Consider the following 17185-nt stretch of genomic DNA (forward strand, 5'->3'; position numbering starts at 1 on the left):
TAGGTTTTATGTCAGTTTTATCACACTCTACACGTGGTTGTTATAAATGAAAACATAAAACCTCCTCCAGGTCAGAAAGTTTTAACAACCGTTTGATGACTACCATAAAACTATATTACAACCGCATAAATCGCTCCTGAAGAAGTTGATAAAACAAAAACATTTTGACAACCTTGAAGGTTTTAAGTTGGGGTTTTTGGATGATAATTAATATTGAGAAATATTTTATTTTGGTTTTATTCTTTCTATGTTTGATGTGAAATCATGATTGTATATTAAGACGACTTTATTACAATTTATAACCAATATCTATATGCTTCACAGCACGTCGTGCAATATTTATGGTGATTATTATACCAAATAGGATAAATTCAGTGCGCCATACTACACTAAAATATAGGGATATTTTTAATTTGTCTGCATTAGCACCATGCATTAAAGAGTCATTAAAAGATTATCTATTTAGTACAAAACTGTTACTACTGTTAAGCAATAACCAGTCACATATTATTTAATTATACATAGATGTATGAAAGTGTTTTATCGCCTATCAATCAAAGCGTAATTATTCATACTGTGTGAAATTTGCTCAAACGGCGAATTTTTTTTTCGTTATAACTTGCTACTCCTTAAAAATACCTCAGTATAACATGTTCTCCTAGATTGGAATTCTATAGCATAACATAAACCTAATGGTTGTATCTTAGCATTTCGTAGTTCAAATTGAGAGTGTTAAGTTATATTTAAGCTCTATAACTAGCTTGCTGGTTTTATTAGGTACAGCGAATCAAAACAAAACAAAAACCAAGCTGTCAAACAACATTCAACAACAACATTCCAAGCGATCCTCCTATTTTCTCTTATGATCAAGATAAAAGAAATTTTTATTGGATCCACTAAAATCTTTTTCAATACAAGGTTTAAAGCCGTGATGCCAATACTGGTAATCTCCAACCAAATTTAGTGAAACTGTCTGCGTTGTTTTAAAAAGGGTTCGTGGATTCGGAAGTGTATCGGAAAGCCGCTTGTTCAATATTTTTAAGCGCTCCTTCACCGCACTGTGCCTTATGTTATGTAGATCCTCCAGGAGTTTCATATTGGCGATCGTCTCATCTTCATCGTGTTCAAAGTTTTCATTTCATGTATCTAAATAGATTTGTTTTTTTTTTTATATTGGTAACAATTTTCAGAGTATTTTTTGCTATTGTTGTAGTATATTTCTTATCTGTGAATCTTAGGCCTCTGATAAAGATGATAGTTGTAATGGGGCTTTAATGAAGTTCTAAGACTGCTTCAAGTTTTATATCGGTCATGAAAAGTATGCCATAAAACATAATTGTATGTTTTGTTTTGGTTTTATTCTGCAGTAATAAGTAGTGATACAGAACCACCTTACAGCTACCGTTAAAACTATGAAGTCTGAGTTTTAATTTAGTAGTCATAAAACAGTTTCATAGACGACTTGACGGCCTGATTTTATGACAAGCACACAAAACCGTAATACAACCACAGGCTGCAGGGATGCTATGATAAAAAAAAAAATTATAAAATAAGAATAAATCTTCCAAGCACTTAGATTGTTACTTGGGTTGGTTCCTGGTTCATGAGTTGATGGTTCGATAGGTAGTGTCCAGGTGTGGGAGCTGCCCCCATGGGGTCGGAAGCATTTTTTCTTTCCTTTATTCAACGTTGGTTTCCGTTCCGCAATCTATTATTATTATTATTATTTAGCTTTATTTAGGAGGCTTTCAGCCTTAGGCTGGTTCACCTCCTTCCGCAATCTCGTGTTAATCACCGACGGACATCGATTGCCATCCATTGACGGCAATCGAATGTGCAAGAAGGCAGCTTCCACACCTGCATAGGATATCGCACCCATTCAACACACATGGGCCGGGACCAACGGCTTTACTTCCCTTCCGAAGGAAGACGTGACCAGAGATTTTTATGCCTCAGAAAAATCCCACCGACCTCGGCTGGGATTGAACCCAGACTCATTGGGGTGAGAAAGCAGTCACGCTTACTACTACACCACCGGCGCCGGCTAACGTCGTTAGCATTGGTGGTCAGCACGGAAAACAAGATCGACGGAAAACAAATCAAGAAAAAAAAAAAATAAAATTAGAAAGGATAGTTGAATCCAATTTTCTTCGTCTGCTTATTGAATCGGTAGGTATAACTTAAAACTACGACAGATAAGGATGTTTTACTCATTTTCACTAATTTTTGACACGTGTTTGCGTGTCAATGGTAAAGATATCATTAGCCCCTCGACATTTGATACCCAAAACGTTTGTTTAAACCCTTTCCGCCGTGTGTGTCAAAGAAGTAAACAAACCCTTAATCGGGGAAAAGTCACAAGGGGAAAAATCTATCGCAAAGCAACTAACGGTATGGCAGTTTTCCTTTTTCCTACACTTCTGGAAAAGGGGAGCACGGTTGATGGTGTGGTGCGATGTGTAACATTGTTACTCCATCCGTCAATTCAACAGCCAATGTGAGGGTAAATATATCTTCATAGCAAAAATGTCAGTATAAATGTGTTTATTTTATTCTGCGCTTTAGTCCGCCTGCTGTGATGTGATGGTTAGCTGGGGGACAATCGAAAAGAGCCACCAGGGAATATACCAGCAATCGCAGCCTGCTTTGTTGTTTGCAGCCATAAAACTGCGCGCGGCTCCACACTGATTGCTCAGTAATTTGATAGGACTTTGTCACGGAAAGTAGTAAAATTGTCAGCCATGCGATTGTTCGTCGTCAGTGAAATGGTTTATTGTGATTGGAAGCACGATTTACGATTAGCATTGGGAGGGAAAATGAAATATGTTGGATCGTGGAAATTGGGTGCTAATTTGACTTGTTCGACGACAGTTTGATTACGATCGAATCCATTTGAAACAACTTTAAAATCCCTATTTTCAGTACAGCTCAGGTTAAAGACGCCTACATGTAGATATGTAACATTTATCAATTAGTTTTGGTTGTATGATCATCATATATGCAACGTAGCGAATGCAGCAGTATAAAGTGTTTCTAAATTTACGAGATTATAATGGTATATGGTAATATATTGGATATTAATATTATTTAACCCAAACCATTCCTTATTCCAAAATCTTCTGATCCTAGCTATTCACCTAAAAGAAGTGTACATTTTTTTAGATTCCTATTTTTCAATGGTAGCTATGATATTCCGACAGAATTCATCCTGAATTTTGCCATGCCTTAGGGGTAGCATGTCATGTAAACAATTTTCCTATCGCAGACACTACACGGCTGATTGCACGAAGGTTGTGTGGCAAAGTGATGTGCATATTTGAATGAAAGGTGATCTCCCGCTGAATATACTGTATGCAAACAAAAATGGAATGCATTCTAGCCCTGCCGTCACGTCTACCCACCCATTGTTGCAGTAGGAATGTGAATGTATCTCAGAACAGAAACGAGCTGACAACCTGGGGCGGAAATCGAAACCGGTATGCAATTGGGGTTTGGGGTTAAATCTTGAATGGATGATGTATGAATGGATAATGCGCTGTCAGGAAATGTAAGAAGTCAAAAATAACTGTCAACGTTTCTCACAGACGAATGATCTGGAGCAAATACAAATGTACCGTCTAATGTGATGTTTATGACGACGGCAATTATGTATTTTCAGGTTCTCAAGCTGTAGTTTTTATAAACAGATATAGTCGAAGCTTTCTGTTTTTAGGAATGACCATAATTTATTTAATGAAAAGCAATATAAAATATGGTTTCTTTGGCAAAGTTGCTTTAAATTAATTGTTTTACAACTTGGTTAGACGGTTTGAAAAAAAAAGAAATCTCACTTTAATTAACTAGCATTTCAAGTGCATAAAAACGAAAAATATTTAATATTTTTTTTAATGATTTTATCGAGTAGCCCTTGAGCGTTTGCCACCAAATAAATCAATGCATTTTTAATTTACTCTCCTATAGTTCACCGTGCTAAATTTTGAAATCTTCATCATCACGCTGCTTCTCAAGATCGCCAGAAGAGGTCTAATTCTTTTAGTACACGGAAAATGAATCGCCAGTCACTCGAAGTTGCAAAAACGTAGCCTACTCACAGATGAGTAAATTTTTACTCAAATATGAGTAAATGTCGCTGATATATGAGTAAAATATTACTCATTCTATGAGTGACCTACGCTTCTGGGAATTTGAGTGAACGGGACCCACACTGAAACTCGTGTCTAATTTCAAAACATTATTTTCAAAAAAATTCTTCCTCAGGGCAGCGAATTGCTTTAAAACATTTTTTTTCAAATCCCGCCAAATAACTTTCATGGCAGGATAACGTGTTCTTTGATGTTGCCTCATACGGACATTTTTCAGACGGATCAAGAGCTGAAGATCGTCGTCTATTATAATTGAATCGAATTTAACCTCACATTTTGGTACTGAGGCAGCTCTTGCTTCAACTATAGAGTTAGTCAGCATTATAATATCATCTGGAATGGAATATTTGGATCGGTTTTCGATATTGCTCCCAATTAGCTCTATGGCAATTGAAAGTAGACCTGTTGGGATTAGACATTATTTCTAAAGATATTTCTAAAGTTACTGGATGGTGATTAGTACCAAAATCAGCATGGGTAACCAATTCGCTACAAAATTGACATGTATCAGTTAAGACAAAATCAATAGTTAAAGAATACTTTGCTGATAAATAGCATGTTGGGCTGTTTGAATATTAAATAGTATAATAACCTGCAGATCATTAAAATCACCAATAATGAAGTATTTAGGCTTATGACGGGTAAGCTTCTGAAGTTCACCTTTCAGAAAATTCTATTGCTGACCTACGCAATAGGCAGCTATAAACTCTCAGGCCTAGCAGGATTTCTATCAGCTGCAATAGCAGAATAGGTAGCTCCATTTACTTGCTGAACATTGTAAGCAGCAGGTATAGATGAAGAATTTGAAGATGGCGAACTTTTTATATCAACGGGTGCGAATGTAGAATTTGTTCCTCACTGACCGTTGTTAACGTAATCTCAGAGCACCTAAATTTACATGATTTTTTTCTAAGTGTGTAGTTGTTTGTTATTTTTTTGTTTTCCACGGTAACAAAAACGGATTGCTGTATTTTATGCAGACCGCCCGAACAGATAGAAGACGTTTCTAGTGAATATAGGGCCCTATTATGTAGAAGTGCTAAGAAATGACGCTTAACTTGACTTGCATAATAGTTATAAAAATATTCTCTGAAAATTTATTGTGGAATACTTCTTATATGATTTAACTTTATAAATAGTTCTAAATATAAGATCTCCTAATTTTGACTGAAATGGACTTAGAGAAATTCCAAAGTCAGCCAGGTCTGGTAATAACATTTAGTCCTAACTACAGCAGACCATCATGAGTACCCAAGAAAGGAAAAAATGCAACCAAAATTCACAATCTAAACTAATAGGAGTAAAATTGCACGAGCGTTGAAAATTCCGCAATGATGGTTTGTAATTTTACATGACTCTTACACTCTTACAGTCTTACACTCCCTACAATTTGAACATTTAAATTACTTAAACTTCCTTCGCAGGGCAGGCGTCCTTTGTGTGAGAGGAATCATCACAATTCATGCATTTAGCTGGCATGTATCAAATTTTGGTTCCGTGACCCCACACCATGGCACTTACGGCACAGGGTGAGTTTTTGGAAATGTCATACTGTTTTCCTACTGTGTTGACAGAACATTTGAATACCCCGTAGAAAGCAATCGATCTGTGGAAGTAAAAAGAGTGATCAGAGTTCCTTGTGACTAATCATAATATTATGTAATAAGTAGCTTGTGAATTGAAATAAAAAAGTTCTCTTTTGCCGGTATTACTAAAACTGTAATCAAAATCATAGCTAGTTTTGTTACTTGCAAAGTGATTCATTAGGTTCGCGCTTAGCATAAATACATAGTAATTCAGTGTTAGAAATGATTTTTTGATGATTTTAATAAATACAATATCAGAAAATATCCGGATATCCGGTAATTTTTTGATATCCGATTGATCCGGATTTTGGATATTATCCGTATTTCCGTTCCCGGATATCCGGAGAGTCTCAGCACTATTAGCAATTAAAATTTGTGAATGGTATAACAACTGGCATAAACAATAAATTTTACGTTGGGGCATCGTTGAGAATCGATATTTTTTTATATGACATGATGCATTTTGTACAAGTGGAAAAAACCAAAAATAATAAATTCTAGAAAAAAATTAAATTCATCAGAATTATATCTGCACTATAATCAAAATATCGGCTTCTGCAAACATAATCTACATAATAAATATTTGCTACCAAATTGAAATTACAGCAAAAATTTGGAAGTCCTATTTTATTTAGCACTAGCTTACCCGGCAAACGACGTATGATATAAAAAAAGTCGGGGCTAAAGATGAACAAAATAAAAAAAGATTCTTGCAAATCCGTCAATCCGTTTTTGAGTTATAGCGTAACATCCGAACACCATTTTTTGACGTAGAACTACGTCTTTGTCGACTATACTGGGGTGCAAATCAAAAAAATGTGTGGTGAAATAGTGTTAGGTTTTGTAATTTATAGATGAAAACAAAATCCAACTACGCCAATCGATAGGATGTTACATTACGATTCTGCTGAAATAAATATTGTTTTCAATTTTCCACAAAAAATATTTGAAAAATGTACAAATGATAATTTTATCTCTATTTTCATGAAATAAACGATTTTCCCTAACCCAGTCGTCATAATCGAGTACCATTTGGTTGTACATCATTCTGCTTGAATCTGAAAGATATAAAACAGCGTTGCTGTCATGCCACTGCTCATTACCGCTTCGGACGGCGTGGCACTTGGTCCTGCAGCAAGCAGGAGCAAGTCAGCGGATTAAGGTGGATCATGGCGTGACCACCTATCACAATGAGGAAATGAGGAACTTGGAAAAGTTATACATGCAAAACACCCCCTCCCCTCCCCCGCCTTAAACGACAACCCGAAAAAGGCATGGACTTATCACTTTATTCTGCGAAATAAATTATAAGCAAATTACAATCATAAGTAAAAGCAAAAGTTAAATTCCGTTAATTTTTTACCCGCTTACCAGCAAAACTTTCAAATTTAAGAAAAAAAATGCTTAAAAAAGGCATACATTCTATTATGTTGGTGAATTACCAACAACTGACTGTAAAACATATCTGGTACCTCGGGTACACGACGTTAGGCATACGGACGTTAGGCATAATGTACGATAGGCATAATGGACGTTGGGCATTAAGGGCGTTAGGCATAATGGACGTTAGGCATAACCTACCCGATGAATTCCAGAAGGATGATAATGGGGACCGTCTATTGATTGCTGACTTCGGTGACAAGAATGAAAGAGCCTTAATTTTTAGAACTCATGAAAACTTGCGACGTCTTGGACAGGCAAAATATTGGGTTACAGATGGTACGTTTGCCACAGTTCCTTGTTTGTTTCGGCAACTCGTCACTGTTCATGGAAGTATCGCTCCCTCACATCAGCAGACGGTTCCGCTAGTTTCCATTCTGATGACAACAAAAACAGAATCGTTGTATCGAAAAGTATGGCAGGAAATACTGGAAGCAGCAGGTATGTTTTTTTTTATTGATTGAAAAAACCACAGAATTCACCATTCTTCATTTCATGAGCTGTTCTTTGACATCATATTTTATTCAACCTAAGCTGTTTTTTTTTGTTATTGAATGAAAAATCACAGTATTCACCATTCTTTATTTCATGACCATTTCATGACAAACCTTTTCTTCTTTGACAATTGCAATATGCGTGTAAGAATATATTACAACAAATGTGTGATTTTTTTATTTCTAGATGCGATTGATTTCAAGATATAGTTCAAAACTATGCTGAGTTTTCATTGTCAGATTACTCAACCGCTATCGCTACTAATCTTGGATCTAAGTTAATGTGTAGCTACGTCACTTATGATATGATAAATAATGGATTCCAAACTATGTTTGTTTAACTTGTATAATTTTTTATTCAACGATGAGCCTAATTTAAGCATTGTTCACCATGCTCGAAACAGGTTTCTAGAGTTGCACAGCAGCAAGGTATTTTATGCCTAACGTCCATTATGCCTAACGTATATTATGCCTAACGTCCATTATGCCTAACGTCCATTATGCCTAACGTCCGTATGCCTAACGTCCGTATGCCTAACGTCCGTATGCCTAACGTCCGTATGCCTAACGTCCGTATGCCTAACGTCCGTATGCCTAACGTCCGTATGCCTAACGTATTTATGCCAAATGGGGTACACTCTCAGCGGCAAAAGGTGGACGGCGTGATCACCTTTCACAATTAGGAATGAGCCATGGGTCCCGTTTCACTAAACCGAAACGCGGAAAAGTTATATGTGCCAAACCGGTTTATGAGTTTATGGGTCCAGGTGAGGAAGCTGCCTCCCTGGCGTCGGTAGCATTGGTGCTCAGCACGGAAAACAAATTAAGGAAAAAAAAAGTGAACCATAACCGAAACATTGAAATACTTGAAAAATATAAGATAAAGTATAATTGCCAAAAATGCATGACATACATCAATTTTGCGTGGTTCTACGTCATACTGCGGTCGTGTATAGGACACAACCCTTTATTTTATTCCTCTGTTTGGGACCTAACACGACTGCGACCAGTAATTTGATCTATTGTAGTATATCCCGTGTCTTTAGTTTAGTGCATGTCGTATTACTCCATCACTATTGAGAAATAATGAAGTAATCGATTTTTTTACAGTTGTCATTCTTGCATTTATCGCAAGGATCCGACTCTAATTGAAAGGTCCCGCTATTTGTACCCTTCGGAGTGTTGAAAAACCCTTGTCATTCTTTAGCAACAAAATTAAGAAATGACACCGCGAATGACCATGCTCAGAACCTTAGTCTTAACTACTTCAACCTATGGAACAACGAATAGAAGATTAGGAATTACATAGATGAAGACTGACTAACTCATTTTTTCCTTGTTTCAAAACCATCCTCAGTGGACAAAGCCCAGTCTTGTCACTATCAACAAGGCATAAAAAGTAACAAGGACTAAGATGTGTTCCTTTGATTACTAAAAAATCCTGTTCCCCTAGTTTGATGTAGTCATGACTAGCAATCGGTGGTAGATCTTGAAGAAAAGAAGTAGATTTATGAATTTTTTTTGCTGAAAATTAGGGTTTTTCGACTGTAACCATACTAAATAAATCAACTTTATATATATATATATATATATATATATATATATTTTTTTTTATTATTATTATAGTCACTTTAACACTCTTGGGTCATTCGTGACTTGTCCGGGGGTGAGATTTGAACTCGTGACTTTGGCGTGAGAGGTAAGGATGTTAACCACTACGCCGGGGTCGCCCCCATCAACTTTGGCATACATAAATATATTTTAAACTTGGCGTGTGGGTCTTCAAATTTCAATCTTATGGTTTTTTTTTCTATTCTACGTCTGCTCATCAGCCACTATGAAGTTTAAGTGAACGGGGAGAATCCTAAACGCTATTTAAAACCTCGGTTTTTTAGAATAAATGGCTAATGTCGACTTTTAATGACATTTGAAATATCTATCAATTTGTATAATGTTCGTTTTTGCCCTAAAGCGATATTACATTTCATTCTAAAAATTGGTAACCTAGCGTTAATAAACATTTGAAGTTGCATTGGAAAAGGTACATTGAAATTTAAATATCATACCATTTTATACCAATTTTGTAAATAAACAAACCATGCTATACATTCAATATAATGCATTGGAGATCCTTCATATTTCCATCATAATCCGTTAACAGCATTTAAAAGAGGATATAATAAGCATTTTAGCTGAGTAGTAAATGTAGTTCAATTAGTGTTACGTATTAATTATTTTTTATTGTTATATATTTGTGGCAAACCACTTTGAGATAATTGATGTAACAGAAGAAAGATATAAGTCGTAAGCAACAAAATACAAATAAATAAATAAATAAATAAGCATCTCCAACTATGTTAATCGTTAACTTCACGCATGAAATATTACACAAGAATAGTTAAAGCTCAAAATATTTGCTGTATCATGTATGCTGACGTAGTAATGACATGAAATCGTTTTTTTTGGAGTAATTCATATAAAAAAAAATCAATTTTATGCGAAAACATTGTATGGAAAAAATATTTAAAAAAGTGTTGCAATTACAATGGCAGATATTTGCAAACACACAAGATAAATGCTTTCAGCGTGACTTAAGAATAGATATGACTACCTTTTTCGAATGGCCATAATAAAAACAATTGAAAAGGTATGCAAAATAATTTCAACTTCTAAAAATTATCGAGGGGGCCAAAAGTGCCATGCCTCCGACTTGGCGCCTGTGGGGCCATATAATTTCAACGGCGACTTAGGAATACGTTAACTTTGGTGGAAAAAGTAAATAACTCTTATAGCAGGAAAAAAACGAGACGCTTCATGTGCTCTTTCACTTTTGCTACATACCTTGGTAGTAAATTGGAAATAATTCGTTCTGCTTCCTCAGGCGATGGAGGTGAGTATTTGCCATCTGGTGGTACCGGAAGTGGATGTAAGGGTGCATTTGCCTCGTCAGTTGGTTGAAAATCAGGTACGAATTTTGCCCTGAAGAGAGGAGAAAAGAACAAGAAATGAATCAAGAATGAAGGCGCGCAGTTGGGAATAAGGAAAACGGCGTATATGTACTAGGAATCGACAGTCGGCAGTCTGTTCGCATTTGAACTAAATTGCCTCATGATTCCGTGTGTGTAACTCTCGTGTGTCTAAACTTTGACTGCAATCTGTATATTGTACCATTGCCAGCGATTCAGTCATTCGGAACTAACGGTAGGCTGGGTTCCATCTCGATATTTACATACAGTTGATGCAAACATAGATGGATTTACGGTTCTACTTCTATCATTCGAGCCGATGTACATTTTTCTTATTAGCCTGGTTAAACAAAGTTGGAGATTGGCCTGCACATTTTAAAGGTTGATTCTATTCGTTATCAGCACGATTTCAGGTTGATATTTAGCATCTGGTTTCTTAAATTTTGTTAATATGCCTACGATACTAGCCTATTGAAGTTGATTCGGACTAGTCTAATCCATATTTCAGTGGTTCCCAAACGGTACTATGTTATACACTGGAAGACTGCCAATTTAGCACGAACAAGCGCAGTGCTCCACTTCTATTCGTTTGTATCGATGGTGGATTGTTTTGGAACTAGCGTAGTAAACCACATCAGCTTTTTTTCGTATATGGCTTTCCCAAAATTGTGGAGGTAGTCAAAATGTTCGCCCATCGTTATGAAAAGTTTCATGGAAATCGGAGAGGGCCGAGTCTGAATTTATTTTTTTTGTCTGGAATTGCTCAGAAACATACACCTAGGATCTCCATTGCAAGTGCACCGTGGAAAAATGGAAATAGTTAAAGTGCTCCATTACATCAAAACGTTTGAGAACCACTGACATAAACCATGGAAAAGAAGATTATATTAGCATTGCACTAAAACATGGGCTGATCGGATGTATGATTGAGTTACGTGTTACTGCTACTGGAACAGCGATATCTATTTGAAATTGGATTCAATCCAGATAGCAACGACCTAGGATATGATGACGTAATATGGGATTGGAAATAAATTGATCGGAGATGACAGCCCATAATAAGATTTTCCCAATAAGTGGGTAAATGATCGACCGACCGCTGCTCTTAATGCACGATGTGAAATATGCATTGCTTTGCTTGTTTTTCAAAATACGTAGCTTCCAGCAATTTTGGCGTTATCTACTCTAAGGGAATACGTTCAACAATGGGAGCTACGGCGTAATGAAAATGCGACCAATCATTGTTGATGATCAGATTTTTTCATCCTCGCCTCAGTGTTGACTATTAAATTTGTACGACACATTTTAATGTGGCTATTTCGAGGCAGAGTCGTTTGTCGCTTGCTATATTCCATGTTACGTAAACGCAGGATGTGAGAAAATTTCACAGCGACCCTGGTAGCTGTAAAGTAATAAAATTTGAACGTGGTAAGTGCACCCAAAAGGGTTACTCTGATAGCCATAAACAGTGAACTTCGCGGAAAGTGTTTCCGGGCAAATAATTTACGATAGGATCATCGTTTCATGGTTTGGCAATTGAGTGCGTTTCAGTTTTAATAAAAATTCGGCTCGATTTAGTAAAGATTGATAATCTGATCGAAATTTGTAAGAACTACAAAGAAGTGTGGTAAAATTTATCTGAACGTGAAGGGTGGTTATCTTTTAGTAAGGAGCCCTTCAGTGACAAATCTTCCAGAAAAAGTCAAAATCTTGCACGAACCTCTCCGATTTGAATGCAACTTTTCACATGTCTTTGATCTGGAAGATTATGTTTTTTCCACAGGTCAGGAGACAATTTCAACTTAGGACAATCCTTCAAAATAACGTATGTGGTTTCATGCAGGGTAATTTGCCAATTGATGCACAACTAGGCACGTACTTTTTGTTACTTTGCATTTTTAAGAGATTGAAACCGTTTTTGAAGTAGAAATTCCTCAAGAATCCTTTGAATGTGATTCATGAAGAATTTACAGAGCAGATCAGCAATTTAAATTGGTAAAATCATTTTGTATAATAAAACTTGTGAATGTCTCTCAGAGTCCAATTGTTGTACGCATAATTTACTATGAAGTTCTATTATTGCACCTTTTGAATGACATTTTTCAGCAAGAATAATCATTAATTGATTCTGTTAGATGGTTAAACAAAAGTTTTCGATATTACCTACGATATCAGCTATTTCAGTAATGTAATTGCTGCGAAGCAAAATATACGCAGCAGCTGTTTTATATGAAACGTTACATACCTTCAGGCGTTATCACCATGGACAATAATCCAGGAAGAGTCCAAATCAAGAGCCAATGAAAAAAAAAAGAAAAAAGCTTGTATGCCCTTTTCTCGTGTTGTTCTTGAAATGTGATCCTATTGTTGACCATTAATATTTTTTCCGAAAATTTTACAAGTTTGATATGTGTATAGCATTTGATCGTTGATAAAAGGATAACTAACATTTTTCTTTAAAGATTACTTAATTCATTTTAATTTTGAGCTTGTAATAGCTTATTTTATAACTGAGGATTATTATCACAAAAATTAAGAAATCGCCTGAAATAATATGAACAATGTCAAAAATATTTTTTATAACAATATTTCTAATACATTTTTTATAACAATATTTCTAATACTGAGTATCAAAAACATAGAAAGCCGGACATTTCACTGAAGGACGTTTTGTCTTAGGTTAATTCGCCGAAGGTCATTTCGCCGTAGGTCATTTCGCCGAATTGGTCATTTCACCAAAGAGCAAGCCAACGGTTTTGAACTTTTCTCAAAGCTCAGTAAATTTTGAAATCAGTCTCGACAAAAGATTGAGAAGGATCAATTTTTCCAACCTGGCAAGCTATTCAAATGTAATGCGCCCTTCTTTTGAGCATGTTTCCGGTCTTTTAAGTTGTACTGATTTAGGAAAATTTTAAATAATCAATTTTTTTACATTTGTAGGTTTTCTTCTTTTAAACATGACCAGTTTTTTCATGTTGTGCTGAATTCAGAAATTTTTAAATGATCAATATTTTTGATTTATAGGAATGCTTCCTTCTTTAAAACATGTGTACTTCATTCAAGTTGAACTGATTTTTAAATAATATTTTTTATAGAATTGCTTCCTTCTTTTTAACATGAGGAGTTGTTTCGAGTTATACTGATTTCAATAATTTTCAAACAATTAATGTAGGGAAAATGGCTCTAATGTTGGACTTTGGATCTAAGATTGGGCCCATCGCTAAAAATCTGCTATATATCAATTTTATCTAGATGAATGCGTCATTGAGACGGTACTTATGAATATTTTTGGTCACTATTGAATATTTAGTCGATTGCTGATTAGGGGCATTTAGGCCAACATTACATCTATTCCCCCTATTACATTTTTAGAAATGTATCAAATGTACAATCAATGTATTACATTTTAGTAATGACCCATTCGGCGAAGTGAGCCATTCGGTGAAATGTCTTTAGTCAAAATGTCGACAAAACGTCTTTCGGTAACTTCCTTCGGTGAAATGACACAGCCCCAAAAAAATATGTTTTATCATTCAACAATTGATCACTTATTAGAATGCCACCATGATTGGAAAACTTTATGTCAGGGATAAATGCTGCACAGTAAACAATGTGAAGTGTGCAAAAATTGGGTGGTGTGCAACAATTGGAAAATTACCCTATGCATTAAAAAAAACTATGAAAACCGATGTTTTGAACGAAATTGTATGTGAAAAAATATGCACGCTTAAATTCTAATTTTTTTTTAAATAAAATCACAATCAAAATTCAAAATGCAGTTAACTAACCGTGTGAACGTACGAGTTTTATCCTATTTTTCCTAAAGAGCCTTTAACACATAAGAAAAAAAAAGGTAGTTGAATGGAGAAACTTTTAACAAAATTGTTCCTGGAAGAAAATCTTTTCATATTTTGTTTTAACTTGAAATTTGTGTATGATATAAGCACATTATAAAAAGAGAATATGATTCTTAAGGGAATTTAAATTCAAAATGCTCCTGGTGATCAACATCTTTAATGTAGCGGTGCCGGTGGTGTAGTAGTAAGCGTGATTACGTTTCACCCTAAATGCATCATGGAATGGTAATGCTCTCCAACCTATTCTGGAGTTGAGATCTTGAAGTTTAACAGGTTAAATGAAGTCTTGAACAATATTATGAATTTATGTATGCGTCCGTTAAGTTGAAGAGAGCCCCTAACAACATGTACATCATCGAATTGTTTAAATACTATATTAAACGCCTTCCAAACTATTCTGAAGTTTAGTTCTTGAAGATCTACTGTCACCTGTGGTGTAGTGGTAAGCGTGATTTCCTCTTACCCCAATGGGCCTGGGCTCAGTCCCAGTCGGCGTCGGCGAGATTTTCTGAGGCATAAAAACTGGAATTTTCTGAGAGGGGGAAGTTGGTCCCCGGTCAATGAGTTGATGGGTCGATAGGTAAGGTCCAGGTGTGGGAGCTGCCTCCCTGGCGTTGGTAGCATTGGTGCTCAGTACGGAAAATAAAACAAAAATCTACTGGCAATGGAGTTTTAAACAATGTCCTGAAAAACAATATGGGTTGGTGAGTCTCAAGGGAGCCTTAGGTGCATCATGGAATAGCATCAATTCTCTCAACATAGACAGTGGGGGAGGCAAATTTTGATGAAAAAAGAATAGAGATACCAATAATAATAATCATAATCATAATAATAAGTATTTTTCATGATCACATACAAAACTGTTCGGTATTCGTTGTCATGTCCTTTTTTTAAAAATGAGGATGATAAAAAAATGTTCATTCCATTATTTTAACGTCGGTTTCTGTTCCGTAATCTAGTGCCAATCACCGACGGGCATCGATTGCCATCCATTGACGGCAATCGAATATGCAAGAAGGCAGCTTCTACACCTGCATAGGATATCGCATCCATTCAAACACACAAGGGCCGGGACTAACGGCTTTGCTTCCCCTACTAACGTGACCAGACATTTTTTTTTGCTTCAGAAAAATCCCAGCGACCGAAGCTGGGATTGAACCCAGACCCATTGGGGTGAGAAGCAGTCACGAATACCACTACACTAACAGTACCGTCTATAAATAATTGTTGTATATGATGAGAAAAAAAAAATCATTAGGTAAATCTTCTATTATTTTCAAATGATTGAGATAGCTTGATATGTTGGAGAGGAAGAACATTAATTTTGATATTTTGACACTTTAAAATGTTCGAATTTCTTAAAATTTATCAAATATGTTATGTTTATATTTCCTAGATGTATTTTAATATTTTAGTTTTTGCTCAAATATTTCAAATTACAAAATAAACTATTAAATTTTTCTTTTTATAATGCTGATGCAAATTTTATTTTTATTTTATTTCACTCCTCGCTTAAAAAATTACAATTAATTGATGAAAATGTGTTTTCCTCCTTCAGTCAATTGTGAAATTAAGCAAAATATTAACATAAGACCATATTTCCTCCAACAAAGTTCATAAAATAGTTTCATCATTAAATTTCCCATCTTTCTATTGAATTGATACCACTTTTAAATTGCCATAATGGACGCATGTATTTTTTCATGTTGTTTGGACCCTAAGAATTCTGTAAAAAAAATGTAAAGAGGGTAAGTTTCACAAGAGTTTAAAGAATTAGAAATAGTTTTTTGACATAAGCTAAGAAAAGGGACTTTTTTTTTCAAAAACTCAAATTTGAAACATTGTCAGAGTTGCCGTCATACAAAAGTTTGTTTGTAACACCCTAAGCTATAATTTAGAGGGTGAGCCCTCAGGTTTTATGAAAAAATGCTCTCATGGGACACCATGTACATGTTAAGAAAAAAGGCGACTAATGAATCTTGAATGTGAGGGGGCCTGAGATTAAAACCGAAATGTATATTGTTTCGTTAAAATTCGTATGCACTTCTATATTGATTTTTTTTTTATCCTAATAGGGGAAATGGATGTAATGTCGGCCTAAATGCCCTTAATTTGGGCCCATACATAAATTCAGCAATCCACTAAATTTTCAAAAGTGACCAAAAATATCCATTAGTTCCGTCCCAATGACGCGTTCATCTAGATAAAATTTATAAATAAGGTCTGTACTCGAAAAAAAAATGCGCCGGACAAAAGTGTTCGCCAAAAATTTTCTTGAAACTTTCAGGGAATGAATTAATACATATGGATTATGTTTTGGCATAATTACTTTATTCAATTTCCTTTCCATCGCTGAAAGTCCGCACCTTTCCCTTAAGACCCCTTATTACATTTTGTACAATGCTGGAGCCGACCTTTTTGGTCACTTTCATCTATTCTTTCTTCAACTCCAGCTCGTTCTTAAACACCTTGGACGATTTTCGAACTTTGGCCTTCATTATGGCCCAAATTATTCCCACCGGACGAATCTCTTGTGAATTTGGGGGGTTGGCAGTTTTTGGTACAAAAACAACGTTATTGTCTTTGTATCAATCCAACGTCGATCGCGCGTAATGGCATGATGCCAGGTCCGGCCAAAATAATGTCTCGCCTCCGTGGGACCGCTGTTGATGGTACCCATTGTGATGTACGGTTTACTCA

The 17185-nt window shown here is 35.6% G+C and overlaps 1 protein-coding gene across 14 annotated transcripts in view; it reads right to left on the reverse strand.

The window, feature by feature from the left end:
* LOC135701740 (mucin-2) overlaps positions 1–17185 on the reverse strand; it is a 426987-nt gene that overhangs the window by 131517 nt on the left and 278285 nt on the right. For 13 of the 14 annotated variants that reach the window (XM_065222640.1, XM_065222643.1, XM_065222644.1 and 10 more), the window contains one exon: positions 10504–10641. The exons of the other annotated variant lie outside the window; for it this stretch is intronic. In XM_065222640.1, coding sequence (XP_065078712.1) covers positions 10504–10641 — 138 coding nt within the window. The remainder of the gene's footprint in view (positions 1–10503; positions 10642–17185) is intronic. 14 annotated transcript variants of the gene reach the window in all.

The sequence above is a fragment of the Ochlerotatus camptorhynchus genome, unplaced genomic scaffold (assembly GCF_037179485.1).
Source record: "Ochlerotatus camptorhynchus isolate MF236.1 unplaced genomic scaffold, CSIRO-AGI_Acam_v1.1 ptg000176l, whole genome shotgun sequence".
Classification (NCBI taxonomy): domain Eukaryota; kingdom Metazoa; phylum Arthropoda; class Insecta; order Diptera; family Culicidae; genus Ochlerotatus; species Ochlerotatus camptorhynchus.